This window comes from Schistocerca nitens, chromosome 2, assembly GCF_023898315.1.
Source record: "Schistocerca nitens isolate TAMUIC-IGC-003100 chromosome 2, iqSchNite1.1, whole genome shotgun sequence".
In the NCBI taxonomy this organism is placed as follows: domain Eukaryota; kingdom Metazoa; phylum Arthropoda; class Insecta; order Orthoptera; family Acrididae; genus Schistocerca; species Schistocerca nitens.
This window is the reverse complement of record NC_064615.1, coordinates 781,986,627-782,010,439: the sequence shown is the minus strand read 5'-3', so window position 1 is coordinate 782,010,439 and position 23,813 is coordinate 781,986,627. Positions and strand designations below refer to the sequence as shown.

The 23,813-nt window shown below is 38.4% G+C and overlaps 1 protein-coding gene across 1 annotated transcript in view; it reads right to left on the bottom strand.

The window, feature by feature from the left end:
* Nucleotides 1-23,813, bottom strand: part of LOC126237034 (chromodomain-helicase-DNA-binding protein 7) — a 322,661-nt gene that overhangs the window by 41,174 nt on the left and 257,674 nt on the right. Inside the window, exons 30-33 of the mRNA XM_049946794.1 lie at nucleotides 16,512-16,654; nucleotides 9,705-9,847; nucleotides 9,371-9,578; nucleotides 7,961-9,254 (exon numbers count right to left, since the gene is read on the bottom strand). Coding sequence (XP_049802751.1) covers nucleotides 7,961-9,254; nucleotides 9,371-9,578; nucleotides 9,705-9,847; nucleotides 16,512-16,654 — 1,788 coding nt within the window. The remainder of the gene's footprint in view (nucleotides 1-7,960; nucleotides 9,255-9,370; nucleotides 9,579-9,704; nucleotides 9,848-16,511; nucleotides 16,655-23,813) is intronic.

Genomic DNA, 23,813 nt, shown 5'->3' with positions numbered 1-23,813 from the left:
ATATAACTTTTCGTTTTGAGGTTTTTAAGCAACACAGAGTTTAGAGAGGTTTGTTTGTTGTATTGATCTCATACAATGTTTTCACAGAACAATACCTATCTCTGATTCACAGCAATCTTGAAAGAAGTCCTATATAAAATATATACGTCATATTGTTAAATATCTGTCTGGTGAATTGGGGTATCAAATACCATGGCAACATCATATGGAATCTGTATCACTATTTCACGATTTCTTCAAAGATGTAGGATGATTTACAGTATTTTTGTACAGCAACCTTCTGCTGCCCTTATGATCTATATAATATTTGTGTCAAAGTCTTTGACACTGCAAAAACTCATAATTGTACCTCATGCTTCACACTAATTTAATCATATTTAAATCAAACCCTGCAAGTGCAATCCAGTAATAGAACCAAATGCCTTCCTCACTATTATGAATATCAAGTGAAATAATCAGATCATGTAGTACATACTCTGTAACACAGTTTAGTTGCAATATTAAAAGTGTTTAGCTGTTGTACATGTGGGTTCATCGGTGGCAATGACAACTGGGTTCCTCTAAAACTTCAGGCTCATCCTGCATGAGGATACATTTTTTACTGTTCATCTAATGTAAGGAATAAAATGAGAAGATTGCATGAAGTGTTTAATGTTAGTTATATATACCGTATTTACTCGAATCTAAGCCGCACCTGAAAAATGAAACTCGAAATCAAGGGGGGGGGGGGGAAAAAAAAAAAAAAAAAAAAAAAAAAAATCCCGAATCTAAGCCGCACCTGAAATTTGAGACTCGAAATTCAAGGGGAGAGAAAAGTTTTACACCGCACCTCCAAATCGAAACAAAGTTGGTCCATTGTAATATGAGACACAATTTAGGTCAAATGAATGACGATACAGCTACAGTAGTTTGGTTCGAGTCTTAAGCTTAGCAGTTAAGGTTTACCAGGTAGCCATTGCTATGCGTCAGGCGCTCCGTCCGTATTTATACGGGTACCCTTCCTTTTTCATGTGCTTCGTCTGGTTTGAATTGATTGCTTATTTTTCTTTGATCTGACAAGTGCCGTCCTCTTTGTTATAGGTGTTTACGTCACTTTAAGCTGAAAATGCATTATTGTACTGTGTCGTGCATTGTTTGTCGCATTCTGATAATGAGTGTTTACGGCCTGTTGCCGCTCGCGGCATGGGTTGCTTTTGTGCACGCTACCGCCGCTTACAATTGTTTTTTTTAAAAAAGAGAGAAAGCGTCTCATTAGCGAAACAATGGCAAGAGACTGCTATTTGTTGTTACTTACACTGCTGCTTGTTTTGATTATGATCACCAAGAACAAAATAATAGACTGTGAATGATAGAAGATGTTCTGAACGAGAGTTTAGCGAAATTTTTTCTCCGTTTGAAAATCTTTGCAGGTGCCTCTTTAGTACATTACATTCCGCACAGAAATTAGAGTCATCTTAGATTTAAAAATCTAGTCAATTGCCGTGCTTCATTTCTGACTGTACCACTATTAGGCATAAGAATAATACAAATATAAACATGACATGTATTTTCTTCCACGTTTGCTGTTGTCTCACTCTAGTTTCGTAGTTTATTAGGCAGACGGGATTTAAATGAGATAGCAGCAAACACGAAACAATACATGGCAAAATGTTTATATTCGTATTATTCTTATAGTGAAGAGAATACTGCACGTGATTCACAATTCATAAAAGTTCCTATTAGCGCCATCTCTTCTCAGAGGTAGGAAAAAATTCAGAACGTAGAGTTGGCCATCTTGACAAACATCCCAAAAGTCTTGCCAGTCGGATTTTCATAGTACATTGCAATGCTGCTACATTCGAAGATGAACAATACGGAATTTGTATTTACTTCTTTGGATATTGTATGAAAATGCAGTGGTCGAAATTCGGGGCGGGCAAAAAAAGCTCATCTTCCACCTTTTTTTAAATTTATTTACTGATGGAGAGGTTTTGGCGCCAGCATTTATCTCCGTGCCTGAAAAGCATGCCTGTGTAGCGCTACATATATTCTACGGCAGAAGTTAGTTGTGGTGGCACCTACCAACATTTTTCAAAACTTTCGCTTGCTTTGCACTCTATTCTAAGCCGCAGGCGGTTTTTTGGCTTAAAAAAAACCGGAAAAAAAGTGTGGCTTAGATTCGAGTAAATACGGTATATATTTCACAAACAGGCTGTTTTATAAAAACTAGTAATTAGCATTTGCTACATTTAGATTGAGAAGATAATGATAGATGATTAAGTAGTTGTTATTTCACAAGATGTACCTCGTTATCCTTGTAATATAAATGACACCGAAGAAGATGGTCAGCAAGAAGTCAATTTACAAGTTTTACTCATTATGGGATGGAAGTGTAACTCTGGAGTGAGATTCATAAATTGGGAGAGAACAAAAGACATAAATTCTGATATTCAGTAACAATGCAATTAACATGGACATTACATAGCAATTGTCACACAATGACAAGTCACTCAATAAAGAAAATAACTGTTTCCAATAGATGGTCCTCTCAAACTATAGTGACAAGAGTGCCCGATGATTATGTGCCTAGCTAGCAGATCATTTCTGTTGAGTCCACAGTAAATTTTCTTCTCTCTTCGATGTGACTTCTACAGTAAGCTATTTATGGAGCACTATATTTATATTCAGCTCTTCATTTTTCACTTTCTTTGATTTTAAGTTACCTACACGTTGGAGTAAACAATACGTCATTACTTCTGTGACAGGTCAGTTTACAATTTCTACCTCCACCAAGAGAAAATATTGCACAGAGAAGAAACCAAACCACCACTGCACATTGTTATTTATCCAAGTAGTAAAATGATGTTTTAAGTCTCCCACCAACTTGTCTTGATTTTAACAAGAATGCACAATTACAGCAGCTCGGGCCTGAGCTGCAGGAGTTGGCAATCATGTGTACATGAGGTGTGTTTGCTTGTGTGAACAAATGGTGTGAGTTTCTCAGTTTTGGTTGTGGCTGAAAGCTTACTTGTAAGATTCTCAATTGTGCCTGTATGCAACTTAATGTGTTACCTTTATGGTAAGCAGCACTCTACCGTTTCCTACATTGTTAAACATTAATATTAGATTTAAAGTAGCAGTACCATGGTGGAGTAAAAACTTGATCTACAACATAGAGGCATTATGCAAGGCCAGCCAAATATGAGAACTCAGGAAATGATAACCAACAAAGGGTCTCTGATATCTGTTAATGGAAATTCCATGTTGGAATATCAACAAAATAAGGAAGAGAACAGACTGCTATTCACGGTAAAGATGATACGCTAAGCTGCAGACAGGCACAATGAAAAGATTGCTGCTAAACACTTAGTTTTTGGCCAAAGCCTTCTTCAGAAAAGGTAAGAGGAGGGGTGTGGTGTGGGGGTGTGGTGTGGTGTGGGAAGGGATGGGGGGACTTCTTAACATGGATGCTATGGATTCAGTACTTCCGCTCGTGTCCCACAAACTAAACTTTAATAAAGCTAAACAAGTAGAATAATAATAATGTGTGTGACGACGGCCTCCTGTCGGGTAGACCGCTCGCCTGGTGCAAGTCTTTCGATTTGACGCCACTTTGGCGACTTGCATGTTGATGGGGATGAAATGATGATGATTAGGACAACACAACACCCAGTCCCTGAGCGGAGAAAATCTCCGACCCAGCCGGGAATCGAACCCGGGCTCTTAGGATTGACAGTCTGTCGCGCTGACCACTCAGCTACCAGGGGCGGACAGCTAAACAAGTATCCTAGTGACATCTGTTACCAAAAATATCAGGTTATACTGTACTCACCCACAAAATTTTACACAGTACCTATCTCACAGGAAATTTTTAATCAAATAACAGAACTTTATTTCACTACTGATAACTCAATTAACAGTAATGGACACACTTGATAATACAAGATGCCAATGTAATGATAATGAATATCTCTATATCAAATACTGCCGACTATGACAGTGTTACCATCACAGATAAGAAAGTAGATACCCTAGCATAGCTGACAGCATTAGCCTCTTCTCAAAATAACCTATATTTCCAGTAGAGTTGGAAGGATAATTCATCCAGCATTCTGTACTCATCAACATCATGCATTTTCAACCCACAGGATATTCTTTCCCTTCTTATGGCAAGCAGGTGTGACGCTACTTCAGTCTCGTTTTGACAAGGCAAAAAGAAAGTTGGCATCATCCACAAGAAAAACCCCTCGTATTTTGAAACAGCTAGAGGCAAAAGCAGGCCAAATTTCTGAAGCAGGTGAAAGGTCCAACTAAACCCAAAATACAAACTTGAGATGCCAACCAGTACCATATCCTTTTTGTACCTAACTACAAGACCAGGCATGGCTAGGTAACAATATAATTCCATTAGTTTGGGGCTGGACACTTACAGAGGAGAGTAATTCCCAAAACAAAAAGAATGCTGCAATAGACTCCTTACTGGCAATCATTTCTTGTACAAATGACAGCAGCACAAAAGCATCCAGCTTCAAGAAGCAGGACCCTCGCAATCTGCCATTAGCAAATATTGTTGCGGTCATGCATACGAGAATTAACCTGAGATGGACTTCAGGAGGAGGAAGATGCTGAGGAGGATTAAAAAGAGGGGGAATCCTAATTGACATCACTATGGAGGGATAATCAGATACCCAATGACATGCCCTTTGGACCATAGGCATTAACTTTTTTTCAGTAATTCTGTTATATGTTAGTTTCATTTATGATAACTTTCATTTTTGAAATGCAAATGTAGCTGATAGGAAATGAAAAAATATTTTTAGGTTGGATGTGTTTCTGCGCTTGTCAAATTTTGACACTTCAAATCATCTACCATGAAAAACTCTATTTCCGCCATTTTTACGATCCTCAGCAGAAATGAGCATTCCATTGAGGATAAGTGGGAGCTAATCTTGACGTTAACAACTGGCCATTAGAGGCATCAACCATTGTCATTTTTTGAAAGTTATGCAATTAAAATTACATTGCTGAAACCCATCTTTTTAATTATTATTATAATGTGAGAATTTTATCATTCCTTTGAAGCTCTGCATCTTCCTAAGTATTTGGCGTAAAACTATATTCGAGTAGTGCAAAGTATAGAAAATTTTAAGCTTTACAAGAAGGATCCCATGTGTTTTCTGTTGGCAAGGTAAAAAAATTTACTCGGGCGGGAGAGGTCCACAATTTAACCATATTTTGGCTCCATGCAAGTTCTCTTGAGGTTAAAAAGTTGGATCCACCTCCCTCCCGCCAAGATAGACACGAAGCCCACACCCACTACAGTAGTACAAGTTTATATATCAACTAGCTCTGCAGATGACGAAATAGATGAAATGTATGACGAGATAAAAGAAGTTATTCAGGTAGTGAAGGGAGACGAAAATTTAATAGTCATGGGTGACTGGAATTCATCAGTAGGAAAAGGGAGAGAAGGAAACATAGTAGGTGAATATGGATTGGGGGGGAAGAAATGAAAGAGGAAGCCGCCTTGTAGAATTTTGCACAGAGCATAACTTAATCATAACTAACACTTGGTTCAAGAATCATAAAAGAAGGTTGTATACCTGGAAGAATCCTGGAGATACTAAAAGGTATCAGATAGATTATATAATGGTAAGACAGAGATTTAGGAACCAGGTTTTAAATTGTAAGACATTTCCAGGGGCAGATGTGGATTCTGACCACAATCTATTGGTTATGAACTGCAGATTGGAACTGAAGAAACTTCAAAAAGGTGGTAATTTAAGGAGATGGGACCTGGATAAACTGAAAGAACCAGAGGTTGTAGAGAGTTTCAGGGAGAGCATAAGGGAACAATTGACAGGAATGGGGGAAAGAAATACAGTAGAAGAAGAATGGGTAGCTCTGAGGGATGAAGTAGTGAAGGCAGCAGACGATCAAGTAGGTAAAAAGACGAGGGCTAATGGAAATCCTTGGGTAACAAGAAATATTGAATTTAATTGATGAAAGGAGAAAATATAAAAATGCAGTAAATGAAGCAGGCAAAAAGGAATACAAACGTCTCAAAAATGAGATCGACAGGAAGTGCAAAATGGCTAAGCAGGGATGGCTAGAGGACGAATGTAAGGATGTAGAGGCTTGTCTCACTAGGGGTAAGATAGATACTGCCTACAGGAAAATTAAAGAGACCTTTGGAGAGAAGAGAACCACTTGTATGAATATCAAGAGCTCAGATGGCAACCCAGTTCTAAGCAAAGAAGGGAAGGCAGAAAGGTGGAAGGAGTATATAGAGGATTTATACAAGGGCAATGTACTTGAGGACAATATTATGGAAATGGAAGAGGATATAGATGAAGATGAAATGGGAGATACGATACTGCGTGAAGAGTTTGACAGAGCACTGAAAGACCTGAGTCGAAACAAGGCCACGGGAGTAGACAACATTCCATTAGAACTACTGATGGCCTTGGGAGAGCCAGTCATGACAAAACTCCCCCATCTGGTGAGCAAGATGTATGAGACAGTCGAAATACCCTCAGACTTCAAGAAGAATATAGTAATTCCAATCCCAAAGAAAGCAGGTGTTGACAGATGTGAAAATTACCAAACTATCAGTTTAATAAGTCACAGCTGCAAAATACTAACGCGAATTCTTTACAGACGAATGGAAAAACTGGTAGAAGCGGACCTCGGGGAAGATCAGTTTGGATTCCATAGAAATGTTGGAACACGTGAGGCAATACTAACCTTACGACTTATCTTAGAAGAAAGATTAAGGAAAGGCAAACCTACGTTTCTAGCATTTGTAGACTTAGAGAAAGCTTTTGACAATGTTAACTGGAATACTCTGTTTCAAATTCTGAAGGAGGCAGGGGTAAAATACAGGGAGCGAAAGGCTATTTACAATTTGTACAGAAACCAGATGGCTGTTATGGGTATGAAAGGGGAGCAGTGGTTGGGAAGGGAGTGAGGCAGGGTTGTAGCCTATCCCCAATGTTATTCAATCTGTATGTTGAGCAAGCAGTTAAGGAAACAAAAGAAAAATTCGGAGTAGGTATTAAAATTCATGGAGAAGAAGTAAAAACTTTGAGGTTCGCCGATGACATTGTAATTCTGTCAGAGACAGCAAAGGACTTGGAAGAGCAGTTGAACGGAATGGACAGTGTCTTGAAAGGAGGATATAAGATGAACATCAACAAAAGCAAAACGAGGATAATGGAATGTAGTCAAATTAAATCGGGTGATGCTGAGGGAATTACATTAGGAAATGAGACACTTAAAGTAGTAAAGGAGTTTTGCTATTTAGGGAGTAAAATAACTGATGATGGTCGAAGTAGACAGGATATAAAATGTAGCCTGGCAATGGCAAGGAAATCGTTTCTGAAGAAGAAAAATTTGTTAACATCGAGTATAGATTTAAGTGTCAGGAAGTCGTTTCTGAAAGTATTTGTATGGAGTGTAGCCATGTATGGAAGTGAAACATGGACGATAACTAGTTTGGACAAGAAGAGAATAGAAGCTTTCGAAATGTGGTGCTACAGAAGAATGCTGAAGATAAGGTGGGTAGATCATGTAACTAATGAGGAGGTATTGAATAGGATTGGGGAGAAGAGAAGTTTGTGGCACAACTTGACTAGAAGAAGGGATCGGTTGGTAGGACATGTTTTGAGGCATCAAGGGATCACCAATTTAGTATTGGAGGGCAGCGTGGAGGGTAAAAATCGTAGAGGGAGACCAAAAGATGAATACACTAAGCAGATTCAGAAGGATGTAGGTTGCAGTAAGTACTGGGAGATGAAGAAGCTTGCACAGGATAGAGTAGCATGGAGAGCTGCATCAAACCAGTCTCAGGACTGAAGACAACAACAACAACAACAACAACAACAACAACATGCACATAACTGGAGCAATCACAGTATAAAACTATTTCAATGGCTAATTTCTATTACTATAGCTCTGGATACAATAGAACAGCATTTACCTTAGGCCATTTCACTGGATTCTGGTAGCTCTGTGCCAGTAATTGCGCAACTGTTGGTTCAGAGAAATCCAACGAGCCAGCATTGCTATTCTGTTTTGCTCCTAAGACAAATGTATCAATCTCAGCTAGTCGTGCTAATGGGTGGATAACTTCCAGGTCTGGGAAGACGTTTTTCAAATCTGGAGTTTGAGCACTGCTGCTTGCCTTTCCTTGAGTATCTTCCTGATCATTAGATTCAGCCCGCTTTAAACTGCTGCATGTCCTTTTCAGTTCAGTTTCATACTTGACATTCAGGTCTGATATAGGTCTCTCAATTTCATTCGAGACGATTTGTTCTTGGTCAGTTCCTTCCTGCTTTACTTCCTTCAGTTCGAACTCAGTTTTCATCTCATTATCTTTTTCCTGAGCAATTATTTCATCTTTTGTTCTACTGTCAGTCTCTTCATTCTCAACAGCTGATGCAGATTGCATTTCTCCATCATTGTTATCAAGACAGTTTCTATCCTCAGGCTTCAGAAGATCAGGTTCTGTAACAGAATCTGAAACTTCCATGTCAATTTCTTGTTCATTATTCTGATCATTGTCTTCAGCATGATCTTCATTTGATGTAACTTTTTCCATGTCTTTAGGTTCTTCTGATTCTGTTGTTTGTTGTGTATCTAATATTTCATTCTCTGCAGCAGGGCACTGTAAAGTGTGACCCAGCTGATGATGTGTTTCCTCCTGTTGAAGATCCTGCACCTTGTCTGAACAAACCACTTCAGCTTTATTCACTTCTGTAATTGAACAGTTCACTGGCTCTGTTGTGTCCTCCTCGGATGTTTTGTTGTTATCCATGGACGTCAATTTCTCTTTCTCTTCTCTATTTGCTGATTCACTTTTTTGGGTGTTACTGGAACCCTGTTCATTATCAGATTTATCAAAACTCTGTGTACATTCCTCATTCTCTGCTTTAATTTTATTCGCAAGTAATGTTAATTCTACAATATTTTGGCCCTGAGATACATTTTCTTTTTCCCTGAACTGATTTTTTTCTTCCTCATTTTTCATTTCTTTCTTAATTCCTATTTTTTCTATCTTTAATGTGCCTTCTCCTTTTTCTAATTTCACAATAATCTCATTCTTGTCTGTTCTAAGAATATCTTCAGGCCGCTCATACTTAATTTCATCTAGCTGTTTATGTTCTTTTGCCTCTGGAAGTGGCTGATCTATGGCTAGATGTTTCCTTAGTACATCAAAGAAACTTAATTCAGGGTCGTTTAAAATAAAGAACTCTGTTCTGCCTAAACCATGCCTGCAACAAATTAAAATAAAAATATCAATAAGATTTATTCACTTCTACAAACACTTATGAACAAAAAATTAAGAAAATACAGTTCATGTTCAAAAGAGTTTAATATTATTTCTTACTTGGCTGCACCAATTAGTAAATCCTTATCATGTTTACCAGGCACCCACCAATCAGGTATATCTGCAGACACTTGGCACAATTTTAATCTTTCATCTAACTGCGGGTGAACAATTATTTCTTCTCTTATTTTACTTAGCAATTCAATTCGTTCTAACATCCTGCGAGCTTTGTCTTCACTCAAAGGCTCTACAGGGATATCAGCAAATTCTGCATAAAAAAATTATATATATATAAATATATATATATATATATATTTATTTATTTTCATACCAGGAAACATCCTAACTCAGTTTATGTTCATATGATCTAGTCAATTAACAAAACAATGAATACCTTCTTCTTCTGAGAGTTTCATTCCACAAACTCTCTTGCACATCGCTACAAAAGCTTTGTAATACTCTGTGATTGTATCATCAAATTTCTTTTCCAATCTTGACAATGATTTGAATTTTGACCAGTCGTATTTACCCCGTTTCCTGCAACATGACAAATACACATCTGATTCAATTGATAACTTCTCACAAGGTTTACATACAACAGAAGAACTTTACAAATTACAGGAAGAAGTACTAAAAACACTGAAATTTTATTTCTTACGATAAGTCAAACTGAAGGTGATAAGTACCATATAGCAACAACCGCTCAGTTACTAAGATAAACTTCCAAATAGCTGCTTCCAATACTTTCACTTTAGGCAACTACAAAGATGGCTTTCTCGTGGGCATCTGGTTCTGCTTCCTTCACTCTATGCAAAAAGTTTAGGTACTACTAATGTCTTTAGTGTAGTGAAAAACCCCAGAGGAAGAGCAGATAAATGTAGGCAGAGAAAAATTCTATGAGGTAGCAACATGCTACTTTTTGGAACACTACCTTTCCCATATGAAAGAACTTCCACATTAAAAAGCTAGTGTTTCCTCTCCCAACTTTATGTATGTCTGTTGAAAGATGGTTTTTAATTTGTGAGACTCTCAATGAATTTTGTAAGTAATAAACTAACATGAAAGACTGAAGGCTATCAACTGAGAAAACCTCAAGTTAAGTTCTTTTATTATTCCCTCTCTAAAAGCTATATTTATTTCTGTGCAAGAGACAAATTTGTCCAGGGTATTCAGTACAAAATAAAAAAATATATTTAAGTGGCCAACAGCAATATGCATTCAATGGGAAGCAACAGAACTATGCCAAGTGGATTATCTACTACTGGAGTGTAAGATTATACTGTCCCGTCACTCCGAAACTCAACTGCATCCATGATGTGCACAACATGAGCAGGCTATTGTAAAAAAAAATGCAGATGAAGTAGAGTAAATAAAATGTAACTGAGTAAAAAATAAACATACCCATCATTCACAAGGTATTTATTACCAGGGAAGTACTTCAGTCACTGCCTGTCAGTATGATTCGTGCTGACCAGTAATTAGACTTCTCCCTTTAACATTATACTTTGCAAATCCATTTCTTTACATGGAACATACAGTTTCCTAAAATTCCGAGTATTCTTGTTTGTGACCCTAGTCTTCTGGGCTCGTTACAGAGTAACTGCATTTAATTTTATTTCTTACTGCCATTTATTTATGTACCTGTACTGCAAAGAAAATATCAGCACAACAGTGTGAATGTTGACAGTATGCTTTGTGGTTCTCGTTTGGAAACAAACTGCACTTGTGCATGGTATCTGCTGCTAGCAATGGTGATGCCCACTTTATTCTTTGCTCCCGAGCACGTCACTTTGCTTCTGCCTCAGATGTTATGGAGGCAAAAATAGAAGGGAGATGGCACTATAGGCTTATGCTGTATGTTATTTTGTAGCCAGTGTGGGTTCGCCGGCCACCATCTTAAATAGCCCAAAACATTAACAGACTACTGTTTACAATTGCTTCTTGTTAATTATTTCTGTCGTGTGCATACAACAACCAATTTAAGTACAAAAAATTACAGTGCTTACATGAATATTACAGCGTCAGGAAGGTAATTTCAAACTTTTTTCTGTTCCTGAATGTGTATTTGCTCTAGTAATACGACACATTTGGCCTCATTAACTTTTTTAAATGTATTTTCAATAACCAAGAAGAGAACGAAATGATGTGAAAAGCATGCTCTTCTAATCCTTAATACCACTTCTACTGTGTTTGTATCAATATCAAATGAAGCTGGAACTCTGAAACCAATGCTTGCGGGTACTGCTTCTTGTTTCTTACATTTCCAGTTCTCAACTCGTATGCACAACATTTGTAAAAAATATATCTACACGTTCTTTGATAGCCCACAACTGTGTGCAATGACGAATGAAGCAGGGCATGCTGTCATATCTTGTGCATGTCAATGAAGTGAACCATTTGAAATTAAATGCAATTAAGGGTATGGTATAAAATGCTTCGACCCCATAAAATGGATACTCTGCTTATTTAAGCGATAGAAAGATGTTTGTTAGTAATTCCTACCAACAACATTTACACATTACAATAAAGATAGTCTTTTGCAGAATAGGAGTTGTTGAAGAGAAACGTTTTCAGTTTAGTCTCAAATTTTATTTTGCAGTCTGTCACGAATTTTATTTTGCAGTCTGTCACGAATTTTATTTTGCAGTCTGTCACGAATTTTATTTTGCAGTCTGTCACGAATTTTATTTTGCAGTCTGTCACGAATTTTATTTTGCAGTCTGTCACGAATTTTATTTTGCAGTCTGTCACGAATTTTATTTTGCAGTCTGTCACGAATTTTATTTTGCAGTCTGTCACGAATTTTATTTTGCAGTCTGTCACGAATTTTATTTTGCAGTCTGTCACGAATTTTATTTTGCAGTCTGTCACGAATTTTATTTTGCAGTCTGTCACGAATTTTATTTTGCAGTCTGTCACGAATTCTATTTTGCAGTCTTTCACGAATTTTATATCACAGGTAAGTGGTCAAAACTTTTAGTTGCAATGTTGTGAACCTCTGTTTGTGCTACAGACAACCTTAATGTGGTGTAATGAATATCATATTTTTTCTTTTGTTATTGTAAATATGTACATAATTGTTCCTGCTGAAATGCAGTGAATTACTCACAACAAACTTCAAGGGAGAATAAATATACTGTGAAGCGAAACTCTCACGCCGAGCAGCTGGCGAAAGGAATGGTCTCATATGTTTTTGGCCAAAGCCCTCTTTAGAAAGAAAGCAAAGCACTCACTAACAAACAAGATGGCAGACTTATTCTAACCAACAGGATCACACAACACTTAAACTTTAATTCAAAAACACTAGACCATGTCAGAGTTTCATTAGTTCTGGTTTAAAATTTATTCTGTGGCCTACCCTTCTAGAGGATGCAGGCCAGGAGAATTACAGGAGTGAAGGATATATATGAAGGATAACGCTCTTCTACACAGTTCAGAAAAGCTCGTGCTGAAAGAAATGATCCAGATTGCACAAGTTGTGAAGCAACTATTGAGCTCGAGCATGTTCTGTTTAGCTGTGTGTTTCACGAATGTGCTGTCAACACTGCTCTTGGGCACAGTTTGGCGATGGCCATTCATTCCAGTGGACAGGTGGTATGTAGTCATGCCCATACATACTGCTGAGCAGAAACTGCAGAAGAGCTGGTATATGACAAGGCTGGCTTCACAGGTTCCCTGTCTATGATTGGTAGGAAAATCCTTTGACAGGACTGGAGTAGGATGTGCTGGGTGGGTGAATTGGGCAGGTCTTGCACCTGAGTCTTTCACAGGTGATGTGACCCATGTGCCAAGGGGTTGGCAGAGGCAGTGGTATAGGGATGGGTGTGATGCCTTCAGCATATCGGGCAAGGGAATTCTCATCACTGGAGATATGCCGTTCATGGGTAGCCGGCTGTACAGGAGCAATTTTTGGTATGGAAGGGGTAACAGCTGTCAAAATGCAGGTACTGTTGGAGGTTAGTGGGTTTGTAAATGAGCAAAATTGTGGATGGAGCCAACAGAGAAGTGGAGGTCAACATCCAGGAAGGTGGTGTGTTGGACTGAAGAGGACCTGGTGGGCAGATGGGAGAGGTGTTGGGGTTATGAAGGCATGATGATACAGGGTCTTGACCCCCCGAGTCCAAATCATGAAGATATCATCAGTGAACCAGAATGACAGAAGGGGTTTTTGGGTTTTAGGAGACTAGGAATGCTTCCTCTAGATGGCCAAGAAAAAAGATTGGCATGGGGGGGTTACGAAGCAGGTGCCCATGGCTGTATTGCAGATTTATTTATGCACCTTCCCCTCATGAGAGGAGTAGCTGTGAGTGAGGATACAGTTTGTGTGGTGCATGGGGAATGAGGTGGTGGGTGAGAAATCTGAGAGCACTGGGGGGGGGGGGGGGGGGTTGTAGTGTCTGCGACAGCGGAAACACCATATACTGAGGGGGGATGATGTATAGGGAGCTTGCATTAACGGTGACAAAAGGTGGTAAAGAGGTGGGTATGGTGGAGTGTTGTTGGAGGATTTGGTTTGTACCTTTGGTGTGAGAGGCTAGGCTTTGGGCATTTGGTTGCAGGTCTTGGTCAACATACGCAGCCCCCTCAACATCCAGTATTAGCCTGGACTGGACCAACTGAACCATATCTTTCACAAGGGCTATGATTATCAATCATCATGCCAGGGAATGAGGGACATCCTACCTGAGATCCTTCTTTACGCATCTGTTGCACATTCAACCTACACAACATCCTGGTCCATTCCTGCGCCACTCCCATTCCCAATGCCTTGTAACATAGGTCACATATCTGTGTAAGACTCAAGTGCAAGACCTGCCAAATCAAAGCTACTACCCAGCACAGCCTACTCCAGTCCCACCATAGGCTTATCCTATCCCACCAAAGGTAGGAGCACCTGTGAAAGCAGTCATGGCCTACACTCACTCCATTGCAATCACTGCACACTTTAATATGTCGACACGAATACCTATGAATAAAATGTCATCTCTTCATAACTGTTATGTTGTACAATGATGCAATTTTGCAGGTAAATTCAATGATATATGTGAATACTGTCTGAAAAATGTGCTGAAAATAGAGTTTGTAGCACATAAGTCATAAATTAAAATGTCATGCCTGATGATGCAGTTTTACTTCACGAACAGCGAAAATGTAGTAAGGGATAAAACTTTTCACCTTTATCGTTTTGTGTGTGATATCAGCAAGATAAAGTTTTAAATCATGTTGGAAGTCACTATGTGCTTTCATCTTAAATATTGGGTTAATATAGTCTGGGTAATTTGTGTGCCCCAAGTTAAGTTACCTCAAGACATACAAGTTTTCTAACTGTAACACTTTACTTACTTTGCTAAATCTTTAGCATAAGATTATATTTCTTAATGAGTAGATTATGACAGTATTTTAACTTTTTAAATTTGGTCAATAACTGTACGAAATACTGAAAATGAAATTTTTATTGCCCCCCTAAAAGTTGTCAGGTAGACAACATTTAACAGGAGCTGTGTCCCAGGTTAGCAACATAGATCATGATGATTTATTACAGGTTTACTAAGAGAGAGAGGGTTATTTTAAGTCTGAAACAATTAGAAAGAAATGAATAAAGAAATTTGTTCCATGGATATTAACTACTTCTATTCATGGACTCTCTCAAATCACCAATAAAACTGAAAGGGAACCCTACGTCCACTTTCACCTGAAATAATATTTTCCTCAGACTTTTAAGATTTGTACTATTGTGGACATAGATTACAATTAAGGGGCTCCGCTTCTGATAGCTCTTTATAAAGAGCTAGTGCAATTGAAGGCTTTCACGGCTGGATGTCATTGTTGCTGCTGAGTGTTCCAGGTTGTATGGCCATGGTCCAAGAAACTTTTCAGGAACTATGAAATGAGATTATTTATTCCAACTGTAAGGCATGTCTACCGTGCTCAATACATGTATCAAATTTGTGTTTTGATGCATAATGTACAACAGAAAGTGTGGTATAGAAGTAATGTATATTTTTTCATTTCTGACAGGTTAATTTAAGCCTTGGAAATCATTCGCTATGTCAGTATACAACATGTGACAAAATCAATGACAGGAGGTTGGAGACAGTCCCCAACAATCAGTCTTTCCTTCTGAACTCTTAAATAAGCCTCCCCTGACCCAGGGTTCTGGGTGACTTTTTCGAACTCTACCTCTTTTCATAAGCCTCACCTGTCCTTTTCCTTCACCACTCTTCCTTCCCCTTCAACACTTCTGCCAGGGCCGACAAAATCAATGACAGGAGGTTGGAGACAGTCCCCAACAATCAGTCTTTCCTTCTGAACTCTTAAATAAGCCTCCCCTGACCCAGGGTTCTGGGTGACTTTTTCGAACTCTACCTCTTTTCATAAGCCTCACCTGTCCTTTTCCTTCACCACTCTTCCTTCCCCTTCAACACTTCTGCCAGGGGGAGCCACTGACTCTGAAAGCTTGGAAATCGTGATACCTTCTATAAGCGTGTTCTCCTACCATTACTTCGTGAGTAGATTTTTAAATCTGTCTGATTACATTGTATGTATTCATTTACCGATATGACCTCAGCTGATTCTCAGGAAATACTTCAAAAACGTATTCAGCCCTCCTCATCTGAAGTAAGACTATCTGTTTCCAAATCACTTACTTGAACTGCATTTATATGCAGAGATTCAACATATCTGGCACAGTTTTTCTTTAATAGAGTTGTTGAAATGTTGTTTTTGGGAGTACTGGAAACACACATCTAAAACATTTGGGAAATAACTCACTTCTGGCCAACCAATTTAAATTATTCCATCACAATCAGGCTGTCTGCAACAGCTTTAACACACTGGCGTATTTTTATTTAAAGAAAGTTCACAATCAAAATTTTGACACTGAACTGACAAAATGAGACAGTAAATGTAATCCTCTCCAGGTTTTGTACTGACACACTGTTGGTGATGGTAATAAAACTTTAACTGTGAAAAGCTATTAAACTGCATTTAAAATGTACATATGAGGTATTAAACAGAAACTTTATGTGACTAAAGTACTAAAATATAACACAGCAAACAGGTTGGTACAACACTGTAATAAATGTTTGGTGAAAGAAAGAGTACCATCAAAAGAATTTCAGATAAGAGAATAAACTTTCTTTGCGGTTACAGTTATAATTAACAAATAACAAAGGCAGACACAAAATGTGTGGCCAGATACCTGTCAAATTCAACCCCAAAAGTTGAAACCGTACGGTAGAAATCAGCCTCCTCACGGCGTGACCACCTTCTCTGATGTATTTCAAGTTTTTGTCTCTCTCTTTCACGAACAATTTGTTCAATTTTCTCCCGCCTCTCCATTTTCTGGAATTAAATCAATTTTTTAAGAATATAACAGCTAGAAGTTTCAGATAATATAACTATTAATTACTTCAACAAGTACATAATGAAACTGGAAAACGGGGAGAAGAGAACTGTGCACAACAGGACTGGGGTGGAAAAGTGGTGTACATTATGACTTGTGCAACACATTCCTACAGCACAGAAAGTTACATTTATTTATTCTGCATGCTAATTTATTTCTCAGAACTACCCATGAAATTAAAGATTACAAAGCAAACCTTGATGCAATATGTAATGTTTATCTATTACCTTATTTTTTTCCTTAAAATATGAATTACTCTGGGCTAGAATTTTCTTAAGACAAGGGATGTAGCATAATCAATATTTTGATACTCAAGAGCTAGCTGTTTCTAAATGACAGATTCAACAACAATATTATTGTGCATGGTAGCAAGGGCACTTAGGTTGGCTTATCATAGTATTTCAACAGGATATGGTGAACCACTTGACTGTAAATGCACAACTGTCCTGGAAGCATTCATAGTGTGATGTGTTATCTTTAATCACCACCGTACTTTGTTTACCATAATGGTCACATGTAATAATAGCATGGTCAGGTAATAGGTATAATAGTTTACATTCAAACAGTTGTAAACACTTCAATATTCTTTGCTTATGCTGCTAATTTCTCCAAAAGTCAACAACTTACTGGCCATTATAAATTCCTACTTCATTACATTTTAACTTAACTGGAGCTTCTGAACTAATGTTGCCTACTTTTAGTATGAAAGCAATTATGTAATATTTTTACAAATATGGCTACATCCAAAGGGGGCAATTGACACCATTCCCTAAAACTCTGATGTACATTCAATAGATTCTTTGTAATCAAATCAAAGACTGTCACTTCTCAAGTTATTTGCAAACCTAACAGTTGAACCACTCACTTTTGCTTACAATGAGTTATGACTGAAACATATTTAAAAGTTTGTACCATTCAAAGGAAAAGTACTGGAAACATATCAAGAGTACAATTTAACTGGACTGCCCAAGGAGAAACATAGTTCAGCAATTCAGAATATTTATTTCTGAGGTTTTGTTGTGTTGACTGACTAGGTATGTTCTTGGGATTCTAGTGGAGTTGATTGCATTCTGTACACAACATTTCAACTGCTGACTTCACGTTTTCCAAAAAGATGTCTAATGTGCTGTACCTGTGTGGAGTTGGTTAACCAGACTGAGATACTGTTTATGTCACAGTGCTAGTTACAGCACTAACAAGACTCTCAGCATCCACTTATTTCGTTGATGCACTTTTTTTCTTTTCTTTTTCCCTTGCTTTTTTTTCCACATGCAATTTAAATCTCCTAAGCTGTTTCTGGCTCTGAAATGACTAGCAAAATTTTAATAAAATGAGCTCCCAAAGTCATGCCTTGTTTACATTGAAAACTCCATCCATGTTTATAAGGTTTTCTGCCATCAGTGTATATGGTTACACATACTTATATTGACTTGCATCAAAAGGAAAATTATAAAATTAACAGGGGCAGTCAAATGAAAGCAATACAGATGGAAAAAAGTGAACTGTTTCAAAATAATAAAGTATTCACCATAACTGTTAACACATTTATCTCACTGCCAGACATGATGGTCAAAGCCTTCATGGAAAAATATTTGCTATTGCCTACAGAACTACACCTCTTTGTCAGAAGCAAATAGACAGTCACTAATGTCTTTCTTCAGGGATTCAAAAATAATGAAATTGCTTCGAGAGAGATTGGGACTATGTGGACGATAATTAAGAGCTTCCCAGAAAAAAATTCTGCAGTGTACATGAAACAACAGCCATGGGAAAGTCATGATGACCCCTTTCTTTGACTGCAAGGGCTCACTGCTCATTTACTTTGTAGAACACGGCACTACAATTAACACTCAGTGTTACATGGGCACTTTGCAAAAACTGAAGTGTGTGATCTAGTCCAAATAATCAGGAATCTTGATGGACAGCATCATTCTGTTGCAAGATAATGGCCACCCACATGTTAACAGGATTGTTTCAGTTATGCTGGACAAGTTTCACCGGGAAGCCCTTACACATTCTCCATATAGTCTCAAACTCTCCCTATGTGATTTCTATGTTTTTGGATTCTTGGGCATTGGTTTGTTTCAGATGAAAAGATGCATGCCTAGGTGTGATCACGGTTCCACAGGCAACTGCAAACATTTTTTTAAATGAAGACATCGACCATCTTGCATAGTGGAATAAATTTAGTAATAATTATGGTGATTACTTTTGAAATAATAAGAGTTTATTTACTTTTTCCGTTGTCTTGTTTTCATTTGACTGCCGCTTTTACTCTGCCTCGGGAGGCAAAATACCATTACTGCTGATAGACACCTTTGAAAGAGGGAAAAGTTACAAAGGAATAGCAGCTCACTGATCAATGAGACCCAGGCATAAGAGGGACCCATCTGTTAGTGAGAATGAGTGGAAAACAAAGATGAAAGGAAGAAACATCTGAGGTAGCAGGAAGTCATGGTTAGTAAATTGTTACGCATTGTGCCACCAGTTGTGAGAATGAGGGTAAACAAAGGTGAAGGACGAGGCATCAGCAAGAAAGGAGGAAGTCACGTATAATACACTGGTAAGCACTCAGCCATCTTTACTCGAGATATGACACACATACAGACTGAGAAATAAAGATGGTAAAAGGAAGAGAAATGAGAAGTGAAATGAATAGCACAATTAAAAAGTGAAAAAGGGATCAGGAGAACACAAAGATATCATGTGAGTGGATGATGAAAGTTGACTAGTGAGACAATAAAACAGGTTTAAAAAGGCTTTCACAAGCTACTCATTGCCTCCCTAGCAAACTTCACTGTTGAGGCCCCACATACAAACAAATCGAGTAGAATGCTATGGGAACCAGGATGGCTGCATGCTATGCTAACCTTCTGATGGACCACAAAGAAGATGTAGTCCTTATGATACAAACGACTGGTCTCCTGGATTGGTAAGCATTTATGGCATTTTTTGATCTGGGACTTATAGCGAATAAGAACTTTCTCACTTCCTTTAACAATGGAACTACTTTTTCCAGATCAAATTCGTATGCTTTTTCCAAATGCAAAGCCATCTTCTTTGACTATCTCCAGATTATTGAAGCTCTTGTACAAAATTCATTCCACACAAAACCTACCAATAAGCAGTAATACCTGCACTCTTGACAGCTGCAACTCCAACATCAAAGACTGCCTTCTCTACATCCTACACATCCCTGTCAAGCAGATCTGTTACACAACCAAACCCCCAACATCTACAAGAACAAACTTTCCTCTCTTAACTACCTCACAGATCGAACCCACACAGAACTTTCTTGAACAGTATTCTCTATTTCAAACTCTGATTAATATGGCTGCTATTTTCCAAGAAATTCTAGCCATGACTTTACCAAGTCAAGCACTGAAATGAGATTCTCTTTCCTTGATATCTTCCCTATAATAGACCCCCCCCCAACCTTCCACTGTCTTCCTAATCTCAGTGACATCGTAAAACCATGAGTTTGCCAAACTACTACCCCTACCCCAAGATTCCTACTCGTGCAACCCTTCCCATTAATAAAACACGTCCACATGGATCCATCCACAGCCACTCCAATACTGGTAAACCTTGGTAAATACTACATAAAAAATAGAGCAACTGTGAAATCACGTGTTCACCAATTAAATTTTATTCACTGCATGGAGAGGAATGACCACCAACATCACACTGGCTGAGTGCGCATATAAACATAGAAGAATTGTTGATCTTTGAGGCACTCAGTACCCAGCTGCTAAGCATGTTCTCACAATGGGCGAAGCGTAGTAGTAGTAGTAGTAGTAGTAGTACGGTATTCTGCCTTATGGCAGGTCTTATCATGGGTTAAGCCTCTTCCTCTTTTGTCTGTCCATAGCCAGTCTTTTCATTTCTGAATATTTGCCTCCTTTGATATTGTCTAACATTTGATATCTTCTTTTTCCTCTTCCCTTTTCCCTCCACCATTCCTTCTATTCCTTCCTTCAATAAACAGTCCCTCCTCAAACAATGTCCAATCCACTTCGGTTTTCTTTTTCTGATAACTTTCAGCATGTTTCTTTCTTCTCCAACTCTTCTTAATACTTCTTCATTCCTTAATCGGTCTTCCCATTTCACTTTTTCCATTCTTCTCCATATCCACATCTCTAGTGCCTCGAATCTTCTTTCATCTTTCTTCCCCAACATCCAGGTCTCCGCACCATATAGTGCAACGCTCCAGATGTAACATTTGGCAAGTCTTTTCCTCGGATCTTTGTTTGGTGGTCCACAAAGTACATTCTGTTTCCTCTTGAATCCTCCTTTTGCAATTGCAATTCTTTTCCTAATTTCTGTTGAGCAATACATATAATCCATTATTACACTTCCCAGGTAAATGAAGTTATTCACTTGTTCTATTTCCTCTCCCCCTATTTTCATATGGAATTTTCTCCCCTTTCCTTCAGTTACCATGCTTTTCATTTTCTTCTTGTTAATCTTCATTCCATATTATTCTAATTTTGTGTTTGGATCATCTAAAATTTGTTCCATCTCTCTTGCACTCTCTGCCATCACAATCATGTCATCTGCAAATCTTATACACTCCACTCTCCGGCCCCTATACAAACTCCTCTCTTTCCATCAAAACTTTCACTAATAATTTCCTCCAGATATATATTGAACAGTGTTGGTGATAAACAACAACCTTGTCTTACAACTCTTCCCAGTTCAATTTCTTCATTCATCACACCTCCTATTCTTACTCTTGCTCCCTGGTTCAAATATAAATTTCTAATTAGCTGTCTATCACTCCTGTCATCTCCATGATTCCTTAGGATTTCCATCAGTTTGTCCCATCTGACACAGTCAAAAGCCTTCTCAAGATCAACGAACACAACATACAACGTCCTTTTCTTCTCCATGTAGCTCTCCTCTATCACTCTCAGTAGCCCAATGGCATCTCTTGTTCCCACTCCTTCTAGAAGGAGGTTTGGCCGAAAGCTAAACGTTTAGCGGTCTTTTTGTTGTACCTGTCTGCAACTCTGCATGTCATCTTTACAATGAGTAGCAATCCATCCTTTTCTTAATATTGTTGATATTCCAACTTGGACTTTCCATTGTTTGATATGATGCAATTTCTATTTCGTTGTCAATTCTACTGTCCTAGAGCTTGCTGACAGATCTTAAAATCAACTGAACTTAATACATCAGTAGCCATCTTCAGATGATACACTGTTGTTCAGTCTCAGCAAACTGATACCAATGCTGAAGACAGCAACTTTATATGGGTCACAGGAAATTGATGGTTCAGCTGACAGTTGCTGCCCCAAAACTAATAAACACAAACACTGCTTCCATATCCACTGGACAAGAATGACAAATATAAAAATCTTCTGGCAGCTGACTTGGAAGTGCTTTTCAAAGTAGGGTTCCGCGTCTTGCTTAAACTGTTCATTAGACCCCTTTCATGGTGTCACGTATCTCTTTAATCTTTGCCTACTGGCGAAACCAGCTATTGAGGTTAAACTACTCCTAAAATTTTCCCATTTTCGAAGATACACTCCCGGTATGACACAGGAAAGGAATCTGTCTACATACATCTTCATATGATAGTCTAAAACTCAAGGTTTGAAATATCTGGCACTCAAAATATCTATTCTGCTTAGACACAGACTTCAAGCATCTGGTCTACTTTTTAAGCTGTCAGTACCAGAAAAGGTGTATGCTCTTCATACTAACGTTTTAAAAGCCCTGAAGCATTGGTATAGCAACTCATTGGATGCAGACACTGGTCCATAAGCACACATATATAATAAACACCAAGTGCCAAAGTTTCATAATTTCTTCTTCAGGTTAATACATCCAAACAACAACTTCTCCTTAATTTCTGTATAAATGTGATGCTGGAACTAATACACTGAAAATGTTCCACAAAATGGCTGACAGTATGTAATGTGTGTGGCCAGATCATCAAAAGTGGCAGATGTACCTCCAGTAATGTGTTGGTATTAAAGATTCCGTTTTCAGTGCTCTGTCCTAAATATCTTGTACAAGTGCAGCAACTACAGGTGAAACTCAGCCAAATGCATTTTATTAATAAACGTAATAGTTTTGGATAACTGACAAAGTTTTTTTCTCAAAGCGAAGTAACCGAGAAGGGAGAAGAGATACTACTGCTGAATACAGGGTGTGGCAAAACATCCTCCCTAATTGGAATGTTCAAACAAAAAACAGGCGGATCAAAAGAAAGAAAACTGTAATAACATTAAAGACACCTACTCAATGGAAATTTTTAAACAATGTTTCACTGAAGTGGTGTCTTCCATTATCAATGTATTGTTCAATGTGATTTCGGAAATTCTGCATCAATCTAATGAACATTTCTGGTGGAAGAACACCAGTTTCTTCCTGTAGGGCTGACAGAGCACTTGGCTAAAGTTTGAACACCTCAACCTTAAGATCTCTCTCATGAGAGAGAGAGAGAGAGAGAGAGAGAGAGAGAGAGAGAGAGAGAGAGAAAGATCTGGTGATTCTGCTTGTTGGACGACATTGACAAGTGAAGAAATTAAGCCTTTGGGAAAACATTTGTCTCAGCACTTTCAGACAAATCTGAGTTGTACAAGTGGTGGCTCCATCCTGCTGGAACAGTACCTGGCCAATTTGTGGCCACCGAGTCTTGGTGCAAAAAAGGTGTTTGTAATACGAGTGTATAACTGAGAGTTTACTGTCGCAAAAGCGTCGTTATCTTTTATTTTTCTTCCAAGGCAAGTCCCCTACTCTTTTTCTTTCCAAGGCAAGCGTCCTACTCTTTTTCTTTCCAAGGCAAGCGTCCTACTCTTTTTCTTTCCAAGGCAAGCGTCCTACTCTTTTTCTTTCCAAGGCAAGCGTCCTACCCTTTTTCTTTCCAAGGCAAGCGCCCTACCCTTTTTCTTTCCAAGGCAAGCGCCCTACCCTTTTTCTTTCCAAGGCAAGCGCCCTACCCTTTTTCTTTCCAAGGCAAGCGTCCTACCCTTTTTCTTTCCAAGGCAAGCGTCCTACCCTTTTTCTTTCCAAGGCAAGCGTCCTACCCTTTTTCTTTCCAAGGCAAGCGTCCTACCCTTTTTCTTTCCAAGGCAAGCGTCCTACTCT